At 44.3% G+C, this 16,026-nt stretch overlaps 1 protein-coding gene across 3 annotated transcripts in view; it reads left to right on the forward strand.

Annotated features, from left to right (window-relative positions):
* LOC115787693 (major histocompatibility complex class I-related gene protein-like) overlaps positions 1-7,523 on the forward strand; it is a 32,782-nt gene extending 25,259 nt beyond the window's left edge. The window contains exons 3-7 of one of the 3 annotated variants that reach the window (XM_030740462.1): positions 4,791-5,069; positions 5,163-5,465; positions 5,854-5,955; positions 6,121-6,138; positions 6,394-7,523. In XM_030740462.1, the coding sequence (XP_030596322.1) occupies positions 4,791-5,069; positions 5,163-5,465; positions 5,854-5,955; positions 6,121-6,138; positions 6,394-6,443 (752 nt within the window). In that variant the 3' untranslated portion in view covers positions 6,444-7,523. Of the gene's footprint in view, positions 1-4,790; positions 5,070-5,162; positions 5,466-5,850; positions 5,956-6,120; positions 6,139-6,393 lie in introns of all 3 variants that reach the window. The other 2 variants (XM_030740460.1, XM_030740463.1) reach the window with 2 other exon arrangements.
* Positions 7,524-16,026: the final 8,503 nt, after the last annotated feature.

A 16,026-nucleotide genomic window follows, 5' to 3' on the forward strand; every position in this document is an offset into this window, starting at 1 on the left:
CTTTATAAACTGGATCAGAACACTACACAGCTCCCCCAATGCACGTGTTAGGACAAATGATCTCATTTCCCAAAGCTTCAGTCTGCAGAGGGGCACTAGGCAGGGCTGCCCACTCTCTCCCTCTCTTTTTGTAATTTTCATTGAGCCACTAGCAGCAGCAATCCGTCAAAATGCAAATATTAAAGGGATTCAAACTGAAAATATGAACCATAAAATTAGCCTTTATGCTGATGATGTATTACTTTTCCTGGGGAATTCACAAGCTTCTCTCTTGAAGACTATCACACTGATAGATAAGTTCTCATCTATATCCGATTACTCTATCAATTGGAGTAAATCAACAGTTTTGCCTCTGAATTGTAATTTCCAGAGAACCTCTAGGACCCCACTAAAGTCAGGAAATATTAGATATTTAGGCATAAATTTTTCCGCCAGGCTCTCAGACTTGGTAAGATTAAATCATATCCCCTTATTAAAAACAATAGAGGATGATCTCACACATTGGAATAGTTTACCTATATCACTCGTGGGGAGAGTTGCTGCCATTAAAATGATGGTCTTACCAAAAATTAATTATCTATTTTCACTGATCCCTAATAAACCTTCTATTCCTTGGTTCAAGTCACTAGATTCAAACATCTCAAAATTTTTATGGAAAAACAAACCATCAAGAATAAGCTTAAAAACTTTACAAAAGCCAAAACAAAGTGGAGGTCTGGAATTACCAAACTTTTATTACTATTTCTTAAGCAATAGGTTGCAGTATATTTCAAAGTGGATCAAATCCAATTCATTAGACAACCCATGGCTGGATCTAGAACAGGAGTTTTGTGGAAAAATAAAAATCTCGAATCTACCTTTCATTAGCCCTAGTATTAAACATCATAATTGCTATAAAAGCCTTAGTATAAATACTTCTCTGACAGCTTGGTGGGAATTTCTGAAAATAACTAAATCTTCACTTATCCCCTGTAAACTAACACCGATTTGGAACAATCCAGATATTTGTCAGAAAAAGAAAATGCTGAATTTTCCGTTATGGCGTGATAAGAGTGTAAATACTTTAGAACATATTATCCAAGATGGAAACCTTATTACATTCCAAGAACTTATGTCAAAATATAGAATTGGCAACGGTAGATTTCTGGAATATCAACAACTTAAGTCCATTTTACAGGGAAGATTTAACCTTAATCAGTTGAATCTAGAAATACCTACATGGGTAACAGAATTTCTTAACCTCTATACCCCAAAATTGTTGTCAAAATTGTATAAATTATTACTGAAAACTGATGATTCAGTTTCCCTCCCAATTGCAAAATGGGAGCGTGATCTTTCTGTTAACCTAGATCAAAATTTATGGACAGAAATATGTTTAAATATCTTCAAAATGACTAAAAGACCCCAAGTACAACTTTTACAATATAAAATTCTCCATAGAACACACTATACTGGACAAAGGATGTTCCAAATGGGCCTTACACATTCAAACATATGCACCCACTGTACAAGCAATTCAGAGGAGAATTATCTACATGCTCTGTGGTCTTGTGTACCTGTTCAGAGATTTTGGCAAAGGATATGTAAAGACCTATCCACATGGTTTAGCTGTCGCGTCCCAACTTCCCCCAGACTATGCATCTTAGGTGACATCAGTGAATTAGTGATGGAGTCAAATATGTCACACATAGTTCTCACCGCCTTGTGCATCGCTAAGAAAACTATCCTTATGAATTGGAAGTCAAAAAATAAACTATGTATTACTCAGTACAGAAATTTATTAATAGATTATGTTAGTTTAGAGAGAATGTCTGCTTCATCTAAAGATCAATTGGAGGAATTTGACTCTCTTTGGTTCCCTATGATCAGCTCCATTACTTAGTGGGGGTGGTTGGCTGTTGGTTCTGCCCCTGAGGTGCTTTGTAGGCGGTCGGGTGGGAGCTCTGGGGGCCTGTGTAGCTGGTAGCCTCCTGAGACTGGAGTCCTGGGGCGACCTTCTGGTGATGTCTGTGTGCCTGTTCTAGTTGATGGTGGTGGGGGCTTGGATGGTGCTGCCTTGCGGTCCTGGGGTGTGGTCCGGGGTGTTTGGGGTGATGGGTGCCGGATCCCGGTCGGTTGGCTGGTCTTGCCTGGGTGGCTTGGGGGCTGGGCCCTGGGGCCGTGCCGGCTCCCGGTGGGTCCCCCCTGGCGCTGGGGGGTCTCTGCTGTCCCGGGCGCGCCACCGGGTGGGGTGGGTTGACCTAACCTGCGTTGGGACGTCCGGTCTGCGCTTTTGGGGCCCTGGGGTGCCTGCGCTGCCGGGGGGTGGGGTGGGGGGTGGGGACGGCGGTGGGGTGGTTGGTGGGGACGGGGCACCGTATTTCCAACTCAGGCTGTTTGTGTCTATTGTTGAGTGAATGGGCGTCTAGTGAGAGTGGGCTACCCTCTATGATGGGGGCGGTGGCACCAGTCTCAGGTGCTGCAGTGCTCTGGGATGCTGTCACCATGGCCCCGGGCTCACCCCTCCCTGCCCTGTGCTGGGGTGTGGGAGGTCGGGGTGCCTACTGAGCCAGTGGACTGCTGGCTCTCTTCTTCCAGGTTGGGTGGGGTTTTTTTTTTTTTTTTTTTCCACCTTCCTGGTCTTACCCCCCCCCCCCCCCCCCCCCCCCCCCCCCCACACACACACACACACACACACACACACACACACGTAGGGTGTAGGGTTGAGAGGCTGCGTGCAGAGTTACGCGGCCACTTGCATCTCCTTTTTAATTGCACTATAGACATTATAATTCACAACACATGCATACATACTACACGATACATATAGGACCTTTGGGGCAGGCATGTTACACAGAGGTTGATGAGGGGCGGCCGCTGAGGTGGCCCCATTCAGATCCTCATTTCTGTCTGTCCCCAAATTTTATTTGCATTTTAGACATGGAGGGTTTTTGGGGGGGCAGTGTGGGCGAGCACTGACGTCCAGCAGTTGGTGCTTGTGGCACAACTGCCCCCTCAATTTTAACTGCACCCTATACAACTCATTCATTCACAACATAAACACATACACTTATAAGTTGGGCGGGGGGAGGGGGGGGTGGGCCATCTCACACCCCGATTTCTTATGCCTCGCCCGGGGTCGGGGTCGGGTGGTTCCTTGGGGACCGGGCTGGCGGCATCTTGGGGTCACTGTTGGCCCTGGGGTGGTTTCCGCTCCCATCTTCAGAGAGTGGGTAGCTATGGATGAATGTGTGTCTTTGTATTTGTCACAGTCTTCGTGAGTATGGGTGGGCAAGTGAATATGGTGTATCTATGTTTATATGTGTGTGGGAGAGTGTGTTTGTGTATAAATGTGTACATGGGTGTGCTTGCTGGTGTGCGTGTGGTTGTATGTTTGGCTGGACCTGGGTCTGGGCCGGTGGCTTGCCTCCTGACCGCTCCTTGCTGGTTGCCTCTCCCCCCCTGCCCCCCTGGGGTGTGGGTACCTCCTGGTTCCTGGGTGGGGCCGGATGTTCTGATGTGGGTGGGGACCTTGATTTCCAAAGGAAATGCTACATTGACTTTGATCAGAGAACATAACTTTGGAGCACTCAGCAGCAGTCCAGTCCTTTTTGTCTTTAGTCCAGGCGAGACGCTTCTGACGCCATCTCTGTTCAAGAGTGTCTCGACACGAGGACTGCGACAGCTGAAACCATGTCTGCATACGTCTGTGCGTGGTGGTTCTTGAAGCTCTGACTCCAGCTGCAGTCCACTCATTGTGAATCTCCCCCACATTTTTGAATGGGTTTGTTCCACAGTCCTCTCCAGGGTGCAGTTATCCCTGTTGTTGTACACTTTTTTCTACCACATCTTTTCCTTCCCTTCGCCTCTCTATTAATGTGCTTGGACACAGAGCTCTGTGAACAGCAGCCTCTTTAACAATGACCTTTGTGTCTTCCCCTCATAGTGTGAGGTGTCAAAGGTCGACTTTTGGACAACTGTCAAGTCAGCAGTCTTCCCCATGATTGTGTAGCCTACAGAACTAGACTGAGAGACCATTTAAAGGCCTTTGCAGGTGTTTGGAGTTAATTAGCTGATCAGAGTGTGGCACCAGGTGTCTTCAGTATTGAACCTTTTCACAATATTCTCATTTTCTGAGATACTAAATTTGGGGTTTTCATTAGTTGTCAGTTATAATCATCAAAATTAAAAGAAACATTTGAAATATATCAGTCTGTGTTTAATGAATGAAGATAATATACAAGTTTCACTTTTTTAATAGAATTACTGAAATAAATCAACTTTTTCATGATATTCAAATTTTATGACAGCAACTGTAAGTGTGTGTGTGTGTGTGTGTGTGTGTGTGTGTGTGTGTGTGTGTGTATATATATATCTATATATCTATATCTATGTAAATATATATATGTGTATATATGTATATATATATATATGTAGTACCGGCAAGAATTTAAAACTACTTTCACCCCTGAATGTCAGAGTCTTGTTGTCTTGTGGCTTTGTTTTCCCTGTGCTCTCTAGATTTCCAGTATAGGTTTCATTTTGTTGCCTTGGTTTATTTTTTGTCCTCTATTTCCTGCTGCCATAATAGAGGCTCATTTTTGGTGCATCCACGCACCGTGACAACATCGCTATTTGATGTTCAGTTTGATCCCCACCCCTTGCTCTGCTAAAATAAAAAATAAACAGTGAATGAATCCAAAACACAAAAACAAATGATTTGTGTTTGTTTTTTTGTGCCACTTACAGCAGGTGCAGGATACCAGCTATGAGCTCTGCTCACATCTCACTGTTTACCTGCTTCTCTTCAGGTGTTCATATCATGCAGAGGATGTGTGGCTGTGAATGGGATGATGAGACTGGAGAGCTTAATGGGTTCAATCAGTTTGGCTATGATGCAGAAGATTTTATAGCATTGGACCTGCAGACACTGACATGGATCGCTCCAAAACCTCAGGCTCTCATCACCAAACTAAGATGGGACACTGAAAAAGCTCGATTAGAAGCAAATAAATACATTTTAGGTCATGAATGCCCTAAGTATTTAAAGAAGTATGTGCAATATGGGAAGAACCTTTTAGAGTCAGCAGGTAAAGTTACATAATCTTATGCAGTGAAATGAAAAATTCCTTTTGTTAAAGTAAAATTCAAAACAGAATGAAACAGCTGCCGTCTCTCTCCAGTTCTTCCCTCAGTGTCTCTCCTCCAGAAGTCTCCCTCCTCTCCAATCAGCTGCCACGCTACAGGTTTCTACCCTCACAGAGCCATGATGTTCTGGAGGAAAGATGGAGAGGAGATCCATGAAGGTGTGGATCATAGAGAGATCCTCCCCAACAATGATGGGACCTTCCAGATGAGTGTTGATCTGAAACTCTCATCAGTCACACTTGCAGACTGGGAGAGGTACGACTGTGTGTTTCACCTCTCTGATGTCAGCAGTGACATCATCACCAAACTGGACAAAGCTGTGATCAGGACCAACATGGGTAAGACTGGATCCTGCAGGGTTTGGAAACTATTGTTTGAGATTTTCTTGCTTTCAGATTAGATCCTTAATCCTGGGCTTACTGTTACTGTGATTATTAATAATATAAATGTAAATATAAGTCTGGGTTAAAACTGGAATTCAATAAATGCAGTGAGGTCCCACACAGTCTGATGTATCTGTACTTCAGAGTGCACAGGAGGAGTAACTAATGTTGGAGTAATGTGGAATCACTGAGTAGTAATGGTTTGGTGCTCTTCATTGTTTCACTCAGAGAGGTCAGACTCATCAATCATCAGCTCCTTTCTGATTGGCTCCTCACTCGTTCTTTAGTAGCTGCTCACATTTTAGTTCAGGATCATAAAGTGCTGCCATGTGTTGTTCAGCAGAGAAGCCCACTGACATGGTGATCTCCATCAGTGCTGCAGTGGTTGTTCTAGCTCTCATCCTCATTGCAGCTGCAGCATTTGTGGCTCACAAGAAGAAGAAAGGTGAGAAATCTGAATGGAGGAAATATTGAGTTTAGATTTTGGATCATCTTAATCCATACTGCCAAATGTGTTTGGATGCTGCTGCTGGTGGTGGTGGTGGTGGTGGGGATTTATGTCCAATTTAAAATAATCTGACAACTAAATTTTTTTCTTTGTCTGTTTCAGCTGAATGTTCTCCATCCTGTAAGTAAAAACTGTTTTATGTTTAATGTGCAGGATTAAAACCAGTTATAGATTCATGTAGAAATAAAACCTTCAGGACTTTTTGCCAGTGCAGCTTCTCTTTGTTCTTTATGTTCTCCCTCCATTGACCACAGCTGATCTCTCTGACACTGGTTAAACTGGGGGGCGTGTTTGAAAGCAGGAGCCAACAATCACTGCAGATTCTCCCTTTGAAAAGGCTCAAAGAGATCCAGACTGTCTGCTTTTGTTTTACAGGTGCTGATAATGACTCTGAGCAGTCTGAGAGACTAAACACACAAAGCTGACTGTCCTGCAGCAGCTCTGCTCTCCACGCTCTGCATCACTTTGTCTCCTGACTCTGTTTCATTGAGTCATCATTGTGCATCACAAGTCCTCTACAAAGCAACAGCATTAAAGTTAATGTTGGTTATGCATCTAACTGTGTGGTGATAGTGTGGTAATGAAGTGTGTTGTGTCACTGAGAGACTGGCCGTGAACAAGTCATGTGTCATTCAGCAGATGACAGTGAAACATTGAAGCATGCAGCAACAGAATCTCTGTAAAGTAGGAGATATCTGCACCTTCTTAGAGACCAGTGCAGTTTGACAGTGTTGTAGATTCTCAGCCTTTCAGTTCAGTGTCTAATATTGAATATAACTCTGAAATATGAGTAACTGCTGCAAACAAGGAGATCAGAAGACAAACTTTCTCTAATTGTTTGACAGACCAAGTGCTGATTTATGTGATGATGATGATGATGTGATAATGATGATGATGGTGATGATGATGGTGAGCAGAATGTGTGTTCAGTGTGTGAGAACAGTCACTTTCAGAGCCTGCTGTTCTGCAGCCCATTTGTGGTGCAGTTACAGCACAGAGACACACACTCGTTAAAAAGTGAAAGCCATGATTGTGATATTGTGATGTTCCCACCTTTCATACACAGTTGAGGATTTTTATACACAAATTTATACTTTGATTAAGTGAATCTTCAAATGTTGATCACATCATTACAGCCTTCACTGAGCCTGGAATGACTTTATGTGTTATCATCAGTGTGAACCTGTGAACTGTAGTTTGTCATTGTGTTGTTTTTAATGCTTTACACTGTAATGTGTGTGTCTGAAATAAAGCTTAAGCTTTGATATTGTGTGTTTCTAAAACATCATTCCTCACAGTCTATTTTCATTTAGTTACTTATGTATTTATTTATGCAGTGCAGATTCTTTGCTAATTTTCCACAAAAAGTATTTGTTAATTCAGTTTACTTGATATGTTTCTATAACTCCAGTTGAACTACAGCAGAACCTTTCATCTGTTATTGTCTTCTGTACCCCTACATTTGTTTTTCTGGGACAACTCCTTTATAAGGAGCAGCTGCAGCCTCCCCCTTTTGCTGTTGCATTTGGCGGGAGTGGTTACTGAAAATTTAGTAAATAGTCATAAACCAACTGTAATATACAATAATGTCTTTGTATTTGGTTTGTGTAGAGACTTAGAGTGATGCACCACTAACTGGAATATGTTGTTTTATTACAACTTTATCAGCCATTAAACAGAGATTCCCTTCAAAATACATCGGTGGTCCGGCCCATCATTAATCAACTCAATGCAGAGCGAGAAAGAAGAAGCCACTGGTTACACAGACAGTTTCTTTTGGACCCCGTGTGTTTTGTTTTTGCTTTATCTTGTCTGTTCTTTTCTGGGTTTCTTTTGGTTGTGGGGTTTATTTAGTTATTTCTATTCCTTGGTGTTCTCCCAGTATTCTGTGTCAGGTCTGCGTCTCTGTTCCCTCGTTGTACTTCCTGTTTTATTTTGATAGTCGTCCAGTCCCTGTCTGTTGTGTTCAGTTTTGCTTCTGCAAAACTGGTCTCGTCAGTGTTATTAGCGTCGCCTGTGTTACCACCTGTTTCCACCTCCATCATTAGCCCTCCTGTGTATTTAAGTACTGTGTTTCCAGTGCCTGTTGTCGCATCGTCGTCCTCGTCTTCGTATGTTCTCCTGCTGTGTGTCCTGTTCTGCCTTTGAATTAAGTCTAGTATTTTTGCACTTAGTTTTGCCACTAGCTCTGCCTAGTCCAGCCTTTTGTTCAGCACCTGTAAATAAAGTGAAATTACCTTTTACCTTTTCCTGGTGCGTCCTGCATTGGGGTCCTCGTTCCTGCCTGCCATACAGACGTTACATGACAGTTTCCTCAGTCGTCCTTGTAGATTCTCAGTCATCCAGGTCATAGTAGTCTCTGGAGCTTGAAAAAAGGGTAACTGGACTTCTTTTTGTTTCTTGAAGACGTTTCACCTCTCATCTGAAAGCTCCAGAGACAGTTTTCTCAATCGTTTTGGTCCAATTCTGAATGCAGAAAAGTCATTCGAACTGCTCAGTGCACTCCTATAAACAGTTCAGGCATTTTTCATAATACAGACTCACATGTGCAAAACACATTTTCACCTTTTTCACATATGTTAAAACATGAAACACTGGCAGAAGCCCCAGTTTGTGAGATCTTCAACTCCCACCTCCAGCAGAACTTCAACAGCATTCCGAGGGAGGCTGAGGACATTGAGTCCAAATGGACCATGTTCCGCACCTCCATTGTTGAGGCTGCTGCTCAGAGCTGTGGCTGCAAGGTGGTTGGTGCCTGTCATGGTGGTAACCCCTGAACCAGATGGTGGTCACTGGAGGTGAAGGGAGCCATCAAGCTGAAGGAGTCCTATTGGGCTTGGTTAGCCTGTGGGCTTCCGGAGGCAGCTGACAGGTATCGACAGGCCAAGTGGAACGCAGTTTGAGCAGTGGCCGAAGCAAAAACTCAGGTGTGGGACAGGGTTATTATAGTTAACGAAAACGAACGAAATAACGAAAACTGAAATTGAAAAAACATTGTCGTTAACTGAAATAAATAAAAACTATAATTAAAAGGAAAAAACGATAACTAATTAAAACTGAATTGTGAGTTTACAAAACTAACTAAAACTAACTGAAATTATCGATAAACTGACTTTCATTTACTTCTTTTTTTTGGTTTTTTTTTTAAGCCTTGTGGATTGATATGAAATCATTGTTTCCGCTCTCCGAGTTTAAGCTGGGAGCGCCACAGGACAACTGTGTGAGTGCGCATGTGCGTGCGCTCACCGCACTGGTCCGCAAAGTAATGGCTGCGGTCTGCCGAGAAAGCGGCAGAGTCCTGTATGGAGGTTCTTTGAGTACAAACACCTGCACACGACCACAAGGTAATTAACACACACAATCCAGCTACACAAGCATAAATGCGGACATGAGGTTGGCAACTTCTGTAGGTTGTGTACAGAGGCCGCAAAGACCCTGCAGGTTTAATTAGCGAGCATCTAACCAAGCTAGCTCCAAAACAGAAGCAGCTTCAGGTGGTGAGAACATCAGGATGCAGATGGATTTGAGCTTTGACTCCTTCAAAGAGTTTGTTTTTGTTTAACACCACATGTAGGCATTATTAATCTGCTGCACTGATGCTGAAGTTTATTGTGGAGTTTATTGTAGAATTTATTGAGTTTGGGAGTTCATGTTTTTCTTTGTTTCTCCCTGATTATGCTCATGTGTGTCCTTAATATTACACAAATTTAGCATGTCTTGTGAACAGTTGGTTGTTGACGATATTTCTTTAAACTGTATCTTTTGTCAAGTTTTCATTACACAATAGTCACTTTTGCGCCTTGAATCTTGCACCTGATCAGGTATGAAAATACTAAAACTAATACTGAAACTAACTGAAAATAACTAAAACTAAGCATGAAACCAAAAATAAAAACTAATAAAAACGAGCAAAACCACTCTGAAAACTAATTAAAACTAACTGAATTAGAGAAAAAAAAGTAAAAACTAACTAAAACTAAACTATAATGTCTGTGTAGATTCTCAGTTATCCAGGTCATAGTAGTCTCTGGAGCTTGAAAAAGGCGACTGGACTTCTTTTTGTTTCTTGAAGACGTTTCACCTCTCATCCGAAAGGCTTCTTCAGTTCTCAACCAAATGGTGGAGAGACCCAGGTATTTAAACCCCTGTGGGCGTAGTCCCCTGGAGGTGGTTATGACCCTCTATTGATCATGTGCGTGAACACATGTGCCCAGGTGTGAAGGGGGCGTGGGTCATATTTAATCAGTGGTTTCAGTTGAAACCAATTTAGGACTCCGCTCCATTGTTTCCTGTGGCCTATTGAGGTCACTGGAACAAAGGCGTGAATGGGGGTTGAGACGTCTGGGATCCAAAGATCCACAAAGAAGGAGTCCCACTTCGACCCATTATCAGCAGTATAAACTCGGTCACCTACAACATTTCCAAACACCTCGCCACCATCTTATCACCGCTTGTTGGCATCACACCCCACCACATTGAAAACTCTACAGATTTTACTAACAAGGTCCAGAATCTTGTACTGGATCCAGATGAAACCATGGTGTCCTTTGATGTGGTTTCACTTTTCACTTGCATACCTACAACTGAGGCAGTGGAGACCGTCAGAAGACGACTACAGGAAGACGATTCCTTACTGAACAGAACCAGCTTCACCCCAGATCAGATTTGTGCACTTTTAGATCTCTGCCTTACCACAACATATTTTAAATACAATGATGGATTCTACAGACAGAAGCATGGATGTGCCATGGGCTCCCCAGTGTCTCCCATTGTAGCCAACCTTTACATGGAGGAAGTGGAAAGTAAAGCTCTTGGTTCTTTCAAAGGGATGGCACCTAGCCACTGGTACAGATATGTAGATGACACCTGGGTCAAAATCAAAACCCAAGAAGTAGAAGCCTTCACTCGTCACATTAACTCAGTGGATAAATACATACGTTTTACCAGGGAGGACACCAGAGATAACAAGTTACCATTCCTGGACTGTGCGGTGCTTATCGAGGAAGATGGAAGCCTCAACATTGAAGTTTACCGGAAGCCCACACACACAGACCAGTATCTCCTCTTTGACTCCCACCACCCTCTGGAACACAAACTTGGGGTGATCAGGACCCTACAACACCGTGCGGAAAGTGTTCCCTCTAAGGCAGAAGGGAAGCATAAGGAACACACACACATTAAGAAAGCCCTCAAAACATGCGGTTACCCCAACTGGGCCTTCATCAAATCAGCTAAGATGCACAGGAATGAAGGCCAAACACAAACTACAGAGAATGGGAAGGACAAGAGGAACAACATTGTCATCCCATATGTGTCAGGCTTGTCAGAGAAACTCAGAAGAATTTTCTCCAAGCATGACATCTCAGTATACTTCAAACCAAGTCACACCCTAAGACAAAAACTGGTTCATCCCAAGGACAAACCCGCCAAACACAAGATCAGCGATGTAGTGTATGCTGTTCAGTGCAGTGAAGAGTGCTCGGACCTCTACATTGGTGAAACCAAACAGCCTCTTCACAAACGAATGGCACAACATAGAAGAGCCACTTCGACAGGACAAGATTCAGCAGTACATCTGCATCTGAAGGAAAAAGGGCACTCTTTTGAGGATGCCAATGTCCACATTTTGGACAGGGAAAACAGATGGTTTGAAAGAGGAGTGAAAGAAGCCATCTATGTCCACTGTGAACGACCATCATTGAACAGAGGAGGTGGATTACGTCACCAACTTTCCCCCGCCTACAGTGCTGTCCTGAGCTCCCTTCCCAGACGTCTCAACCCCCATTCACACCTTTGTTCCAGTGACCTCAATAGGCCACAGGAAACAATGGAGCGGAGTCCTAAGTTGGTTTCAACTGAAACCACTGATTAAATATGACCCACGCCCCCTTCACACCTGGGCACATGTGTTCAAGCACATGATCAATAGAGGGTCATAACCACCTCCAGGGGACTACGCCCACAGGGGTTTAAATACCTGGGTCTCTCCACCATTTGGTTGAGAACTGAAGAAGCCTTTCGGATGAGAGGTGAAACGTCTTCAAGAAACAAAAAGAAGTCCAGTCGCCTTTTTCAAGCTCCAGAGACTACTAAATTATAATGTAATATCCAAAACTATTATAACCCTGGTGTGGGAGGAATTCGGTGAGGCTATGGAAAAAAACTTTCGAATGGCATCGAAGTGATTCTGGCAAACCGTCAGGCGACTCAGGAGGGCAAATCAGTGCTCCACTGACACAGTTCATAGTGCGGGTGGAGTGCTGCTGACTTCAACTGAGGCTATAGTCGGACGGTGGAAGGAATACTTCGAAGACCTCCTGAATCCCACTGACACGCCTTCTGTAGTGGAAGCAGAGTCTGGGGACGAGGGGGATGACTTGCCAATCACTGGTGGTGAGGTCACTGAGGTAGTTAAACAACTCCTTGGTGGCAGGGCCCCTGGGGTGGATGATATTCGCCCTGAGGTCCTGAAGGCTCTGGATGTTGTAGGGCTGTCTTGGTTGACACGCCTCTGCAACATCGCGTGGAGATCTGGGGCAGTGCCATTGGATTGGCAGACCAGGGTGGTGGTCCCAATCTTTAAGAAGGGAGACCGTAGGGTGTGCTCCAACTTCCGGGGGATCACAGTCCTCAGCCTCCCTGGTAAGGTCTATGCCAGGGTGCTGGAAAGGAGGGTCTCCCTGTTAGACAAACCTTGGATCCAGGAGGAAAAATGCATTTCGTCCTGGTCGTGGAACACTGGACCAGCTCTTTATCCTCTCAAGGATATTTGAGTGTGCCTGGGAGTTTGCCCAACCAGTCTACATGTGCTTTGTGGACTTGGAGAAGGCATTCGACCATGTCCCTTGGGGTATCCTGTGGGAGGTGTCTGGCTCGTTATTGCAGGCCATTCAGTCTCTGTTCAACCGCAGTGAGAGCTTGGTCCGTAAGTCGGATTGTTTTCCTGTGGGTGTTGGACTCCGTCAGGGCTGCCCTTGGTCACTGATTCTGTTCGTAATTTTTATGGACAGAATTTCTAGATGTAGCCAGGTGGGGGAAGGCTTCTTCCTTGGTGGCTTCAGAATCTCATCTCTGCTCTTTGCACATGATGTGGTCCTGCTGGCTTCATCAGGGGGTGGCATCCGGCCTGCAGTGGAATGGTTCGCAGCCGAGTGTGAAGTGGCTGGCATGAGAATCAGCACCGACCGGGTTCTGGAGTCAGTGCCTGTATTTGAACAGTTAGGCGGGTTTTCCGCCGCAGAAGCACTCGGTGCTCGGCCGAAAAACGGGTTCAACTCCAGCCCCGCAAACTACCTGGTCTCAAACCAAAATAACACGTGAGAAAAGCGGCAGAAGGGCGTGACTCTGCCATCTCAACATCAAGTTTTCTACCATATTACATGTGTATTACATGAAGCAAAGCGATTTTCACGGCTGTGAATTAGGTTGGGCTCTAAGGCTGAACTTGCTGCTTTGTATCAGTTCATATCACAGATAAAAGGACACAAAGTGCATACTTGTCGTCTTGCTCTAATCGCTGTCTGTGTTTCCCTCTGTGCTGCACACAGATGCTGCAGTAGTTTGGTTTGGACCGTAAAATGTGTTTGCAGCACAAGAAAGGGGAGCGTGTTCTCCCATGTTTGCACTCTTTAACTTACATGTCCAGACAAGGACACGCCCACACTCATACGTAAAGGAGCGGTTCGCAAGCGCGGTGGAAATGCGGGCCATGCCTAAGCTTTTCGCCGGTTCGTTTGGGAACAGTACAGGCACTGGCACCGGAACCCCAGCAGTGAAAAAGGGGCTTAAGTCTGAGGCCATGGTCCTCAGCCAGAAACGTGTGGAGTGCCCTCTTCGGCTCAGGGATGAGTTCCTGCCCCAAGTGGAGGAGTTCAAGTATCTCAGGGTCTTGTTCATGAGTGACGGGAGAAGAAGCTTGGGAGATGGATCGGGGCTGCTTCTGCAGTGATGCAGACGCTGCACCGGTCTGTCGTGGTGAAGAGTGTAAAAGCGAAGCTCTCGCTTTTCCGGTCAATCTACGTACCTACCCTCACCTATGTTCACGAGCTTTGGGTAGTGACCGAAAGAATAAGATCGCGAATACAAGCGGCAGAAATGAGCTTCCTTTGAAGGGTGGCTGGCCTCTCCCTTAGAGATAAGGTGAGGACTGCAGCCATCCGGGAGGGGCTCAGAGTAGAGCCGCTGCTCCTCCACATCGAAAGGAGCCAGTTGAAGTGGCTCGGGCATCTGATTTGGATGCCTCCTGGCCACCTCTTGGGTGAGGTGTTCCGGGCATGTCCCACCGGGAGGAGGGGCCAGGACACACTGGAGAGATTATATCTCTCTCTGGCCTGGGAACGCCTTGGGGTCCCTCCGGATGAGCTGGAGGAGGTGGCTGGGGAGAGGGAAGCCTGGGCTTCTCTACTTAGGTTCCTGCCCCCAACGACCCAGCCCCGGATAAACGGATGGATGGATGAATGGATGGATGGATGGATGGTTAAAACATGAAAAGTCAGTTAATCACTTCACCTTTGTGACTGATATAAAAAATGTATAAAAACCCCTTCACCACCCTTTTAATTTATTTTTTTTGTACTTTTATCAATACTTTACTGACGTTGGAAAGAATCCTGCAGAAATATGAACGATTTAATAACAAAGCTTGTGAACCTGTATGCATTTGTAACGGGTACCGGTTCACAGCGCCCGTGAGCAGCTTTACCGATAGCTGGAATAATGGAAAACAATAAGATGACACAGGAGAAGCAGTTTGTCGTCTCTGATTCCTCCTCAGCTATATTTATTAACACATCACATATCATTAACTGTTAACACTGTCCATTTTAAATCAGCATCATCTTGCTGTACACACATATGTATAATGTCTCCTTAGACATGTTTCAGTGTCCATAAATCACACATATTCATCAGACATTAACTCTGTTACAATATCTCCTTTATGTCTCTTTCTCATATCACAGATTAACACTGGTTAGTACTGTATTTTAAATGTACCTTTAGAAAAATACCATGAGGTATTAATGGACTCCATATTAAACAGTAGTAAGTAAATAAACACAAACTTTTAAACATATTGATTAATTTATACATTTTACTCTTCTCAGTTTTAATCTACCTTTTAACTAGCACAAAGATATAAACATCAAATACATAGAGAAACATGCCACTTAATACATGAAACAATGAGAATGAAAGTGCATCAGCTCACACAGGCTTTCAGTAGTTAGCTGCCTGCTAGCAAAATGGCCGCACTGCTGTCACTTTCACTCTCGGTGACGATTGATCTCATAAACAAAGGATAACGCATCTTACCGCTCATTAACACCATCGTTCTGAATTCGACTTTGTCTACAAACATTAACTAGCAGTTACACCCTTTTTCCTTACAGTTTCAAACACAACATACCTGGAATAATGGAAAACAATAAGATGACACAGGAGAAGCGGTTTGTCGTCTCTGATTCCTCCTCAGCTATGAGGGGAATGCACGAGCGGCAGGCACACCACCATCTCACAGTGCCTCCTACTGGTGGGAGCGGAGTAACTGCATACACACTCAATATTTAACACAGTGTGTGAACCAAAAATTGACCCATATAAAGACAAACAAAATATATCTGAAACACAGCATTATACACCTTATTCAAATGCTTATTTCTAATTACATCCACATGTGAACACACACTTGTGGGCTTCACACGCTCCCTGACAAAAATAAAAATGTCTCCTGACATTTACCAAATCATTTACCAACTTTTCAACGTAAAGGTTGCACCTATTATCGTTTATTACGAACAGATCTCTCTTCAAACGCACACCAGGGTCGGTGGCATGTATGGAGTTGGTGTATGTGGCATGTATGGTGCTTGGGTGTACAAAATGGGGTGTGTGCATGGTGTCCAAATAGTTGGAATGTATGGCAAAAGAGGCAGTGGTGAAGGTGTGTGAGATGCAACTATGCCAGGTGAGTATGGTGCTGTGTGCGCAGAAACTGTATTTGCGCTAGTC

The sequence above is a fragment of the Archocentrus centrarchus genome, chromosome 11, assembly GCF_007364275.1.
Source record: "Archocentrus centrarchus isolate MPI-CPG fArcCen1 chromosome 11, fArcCen1, whole genome shotgun sequence".
In the NCBI taxonomy this organism is placed as follows: Eukaryota; Metazoa; Chordata; class Actinopteri; order Cichliformes; family Cichlidae; genus Archocentrus; species Archocentrus centrarchus.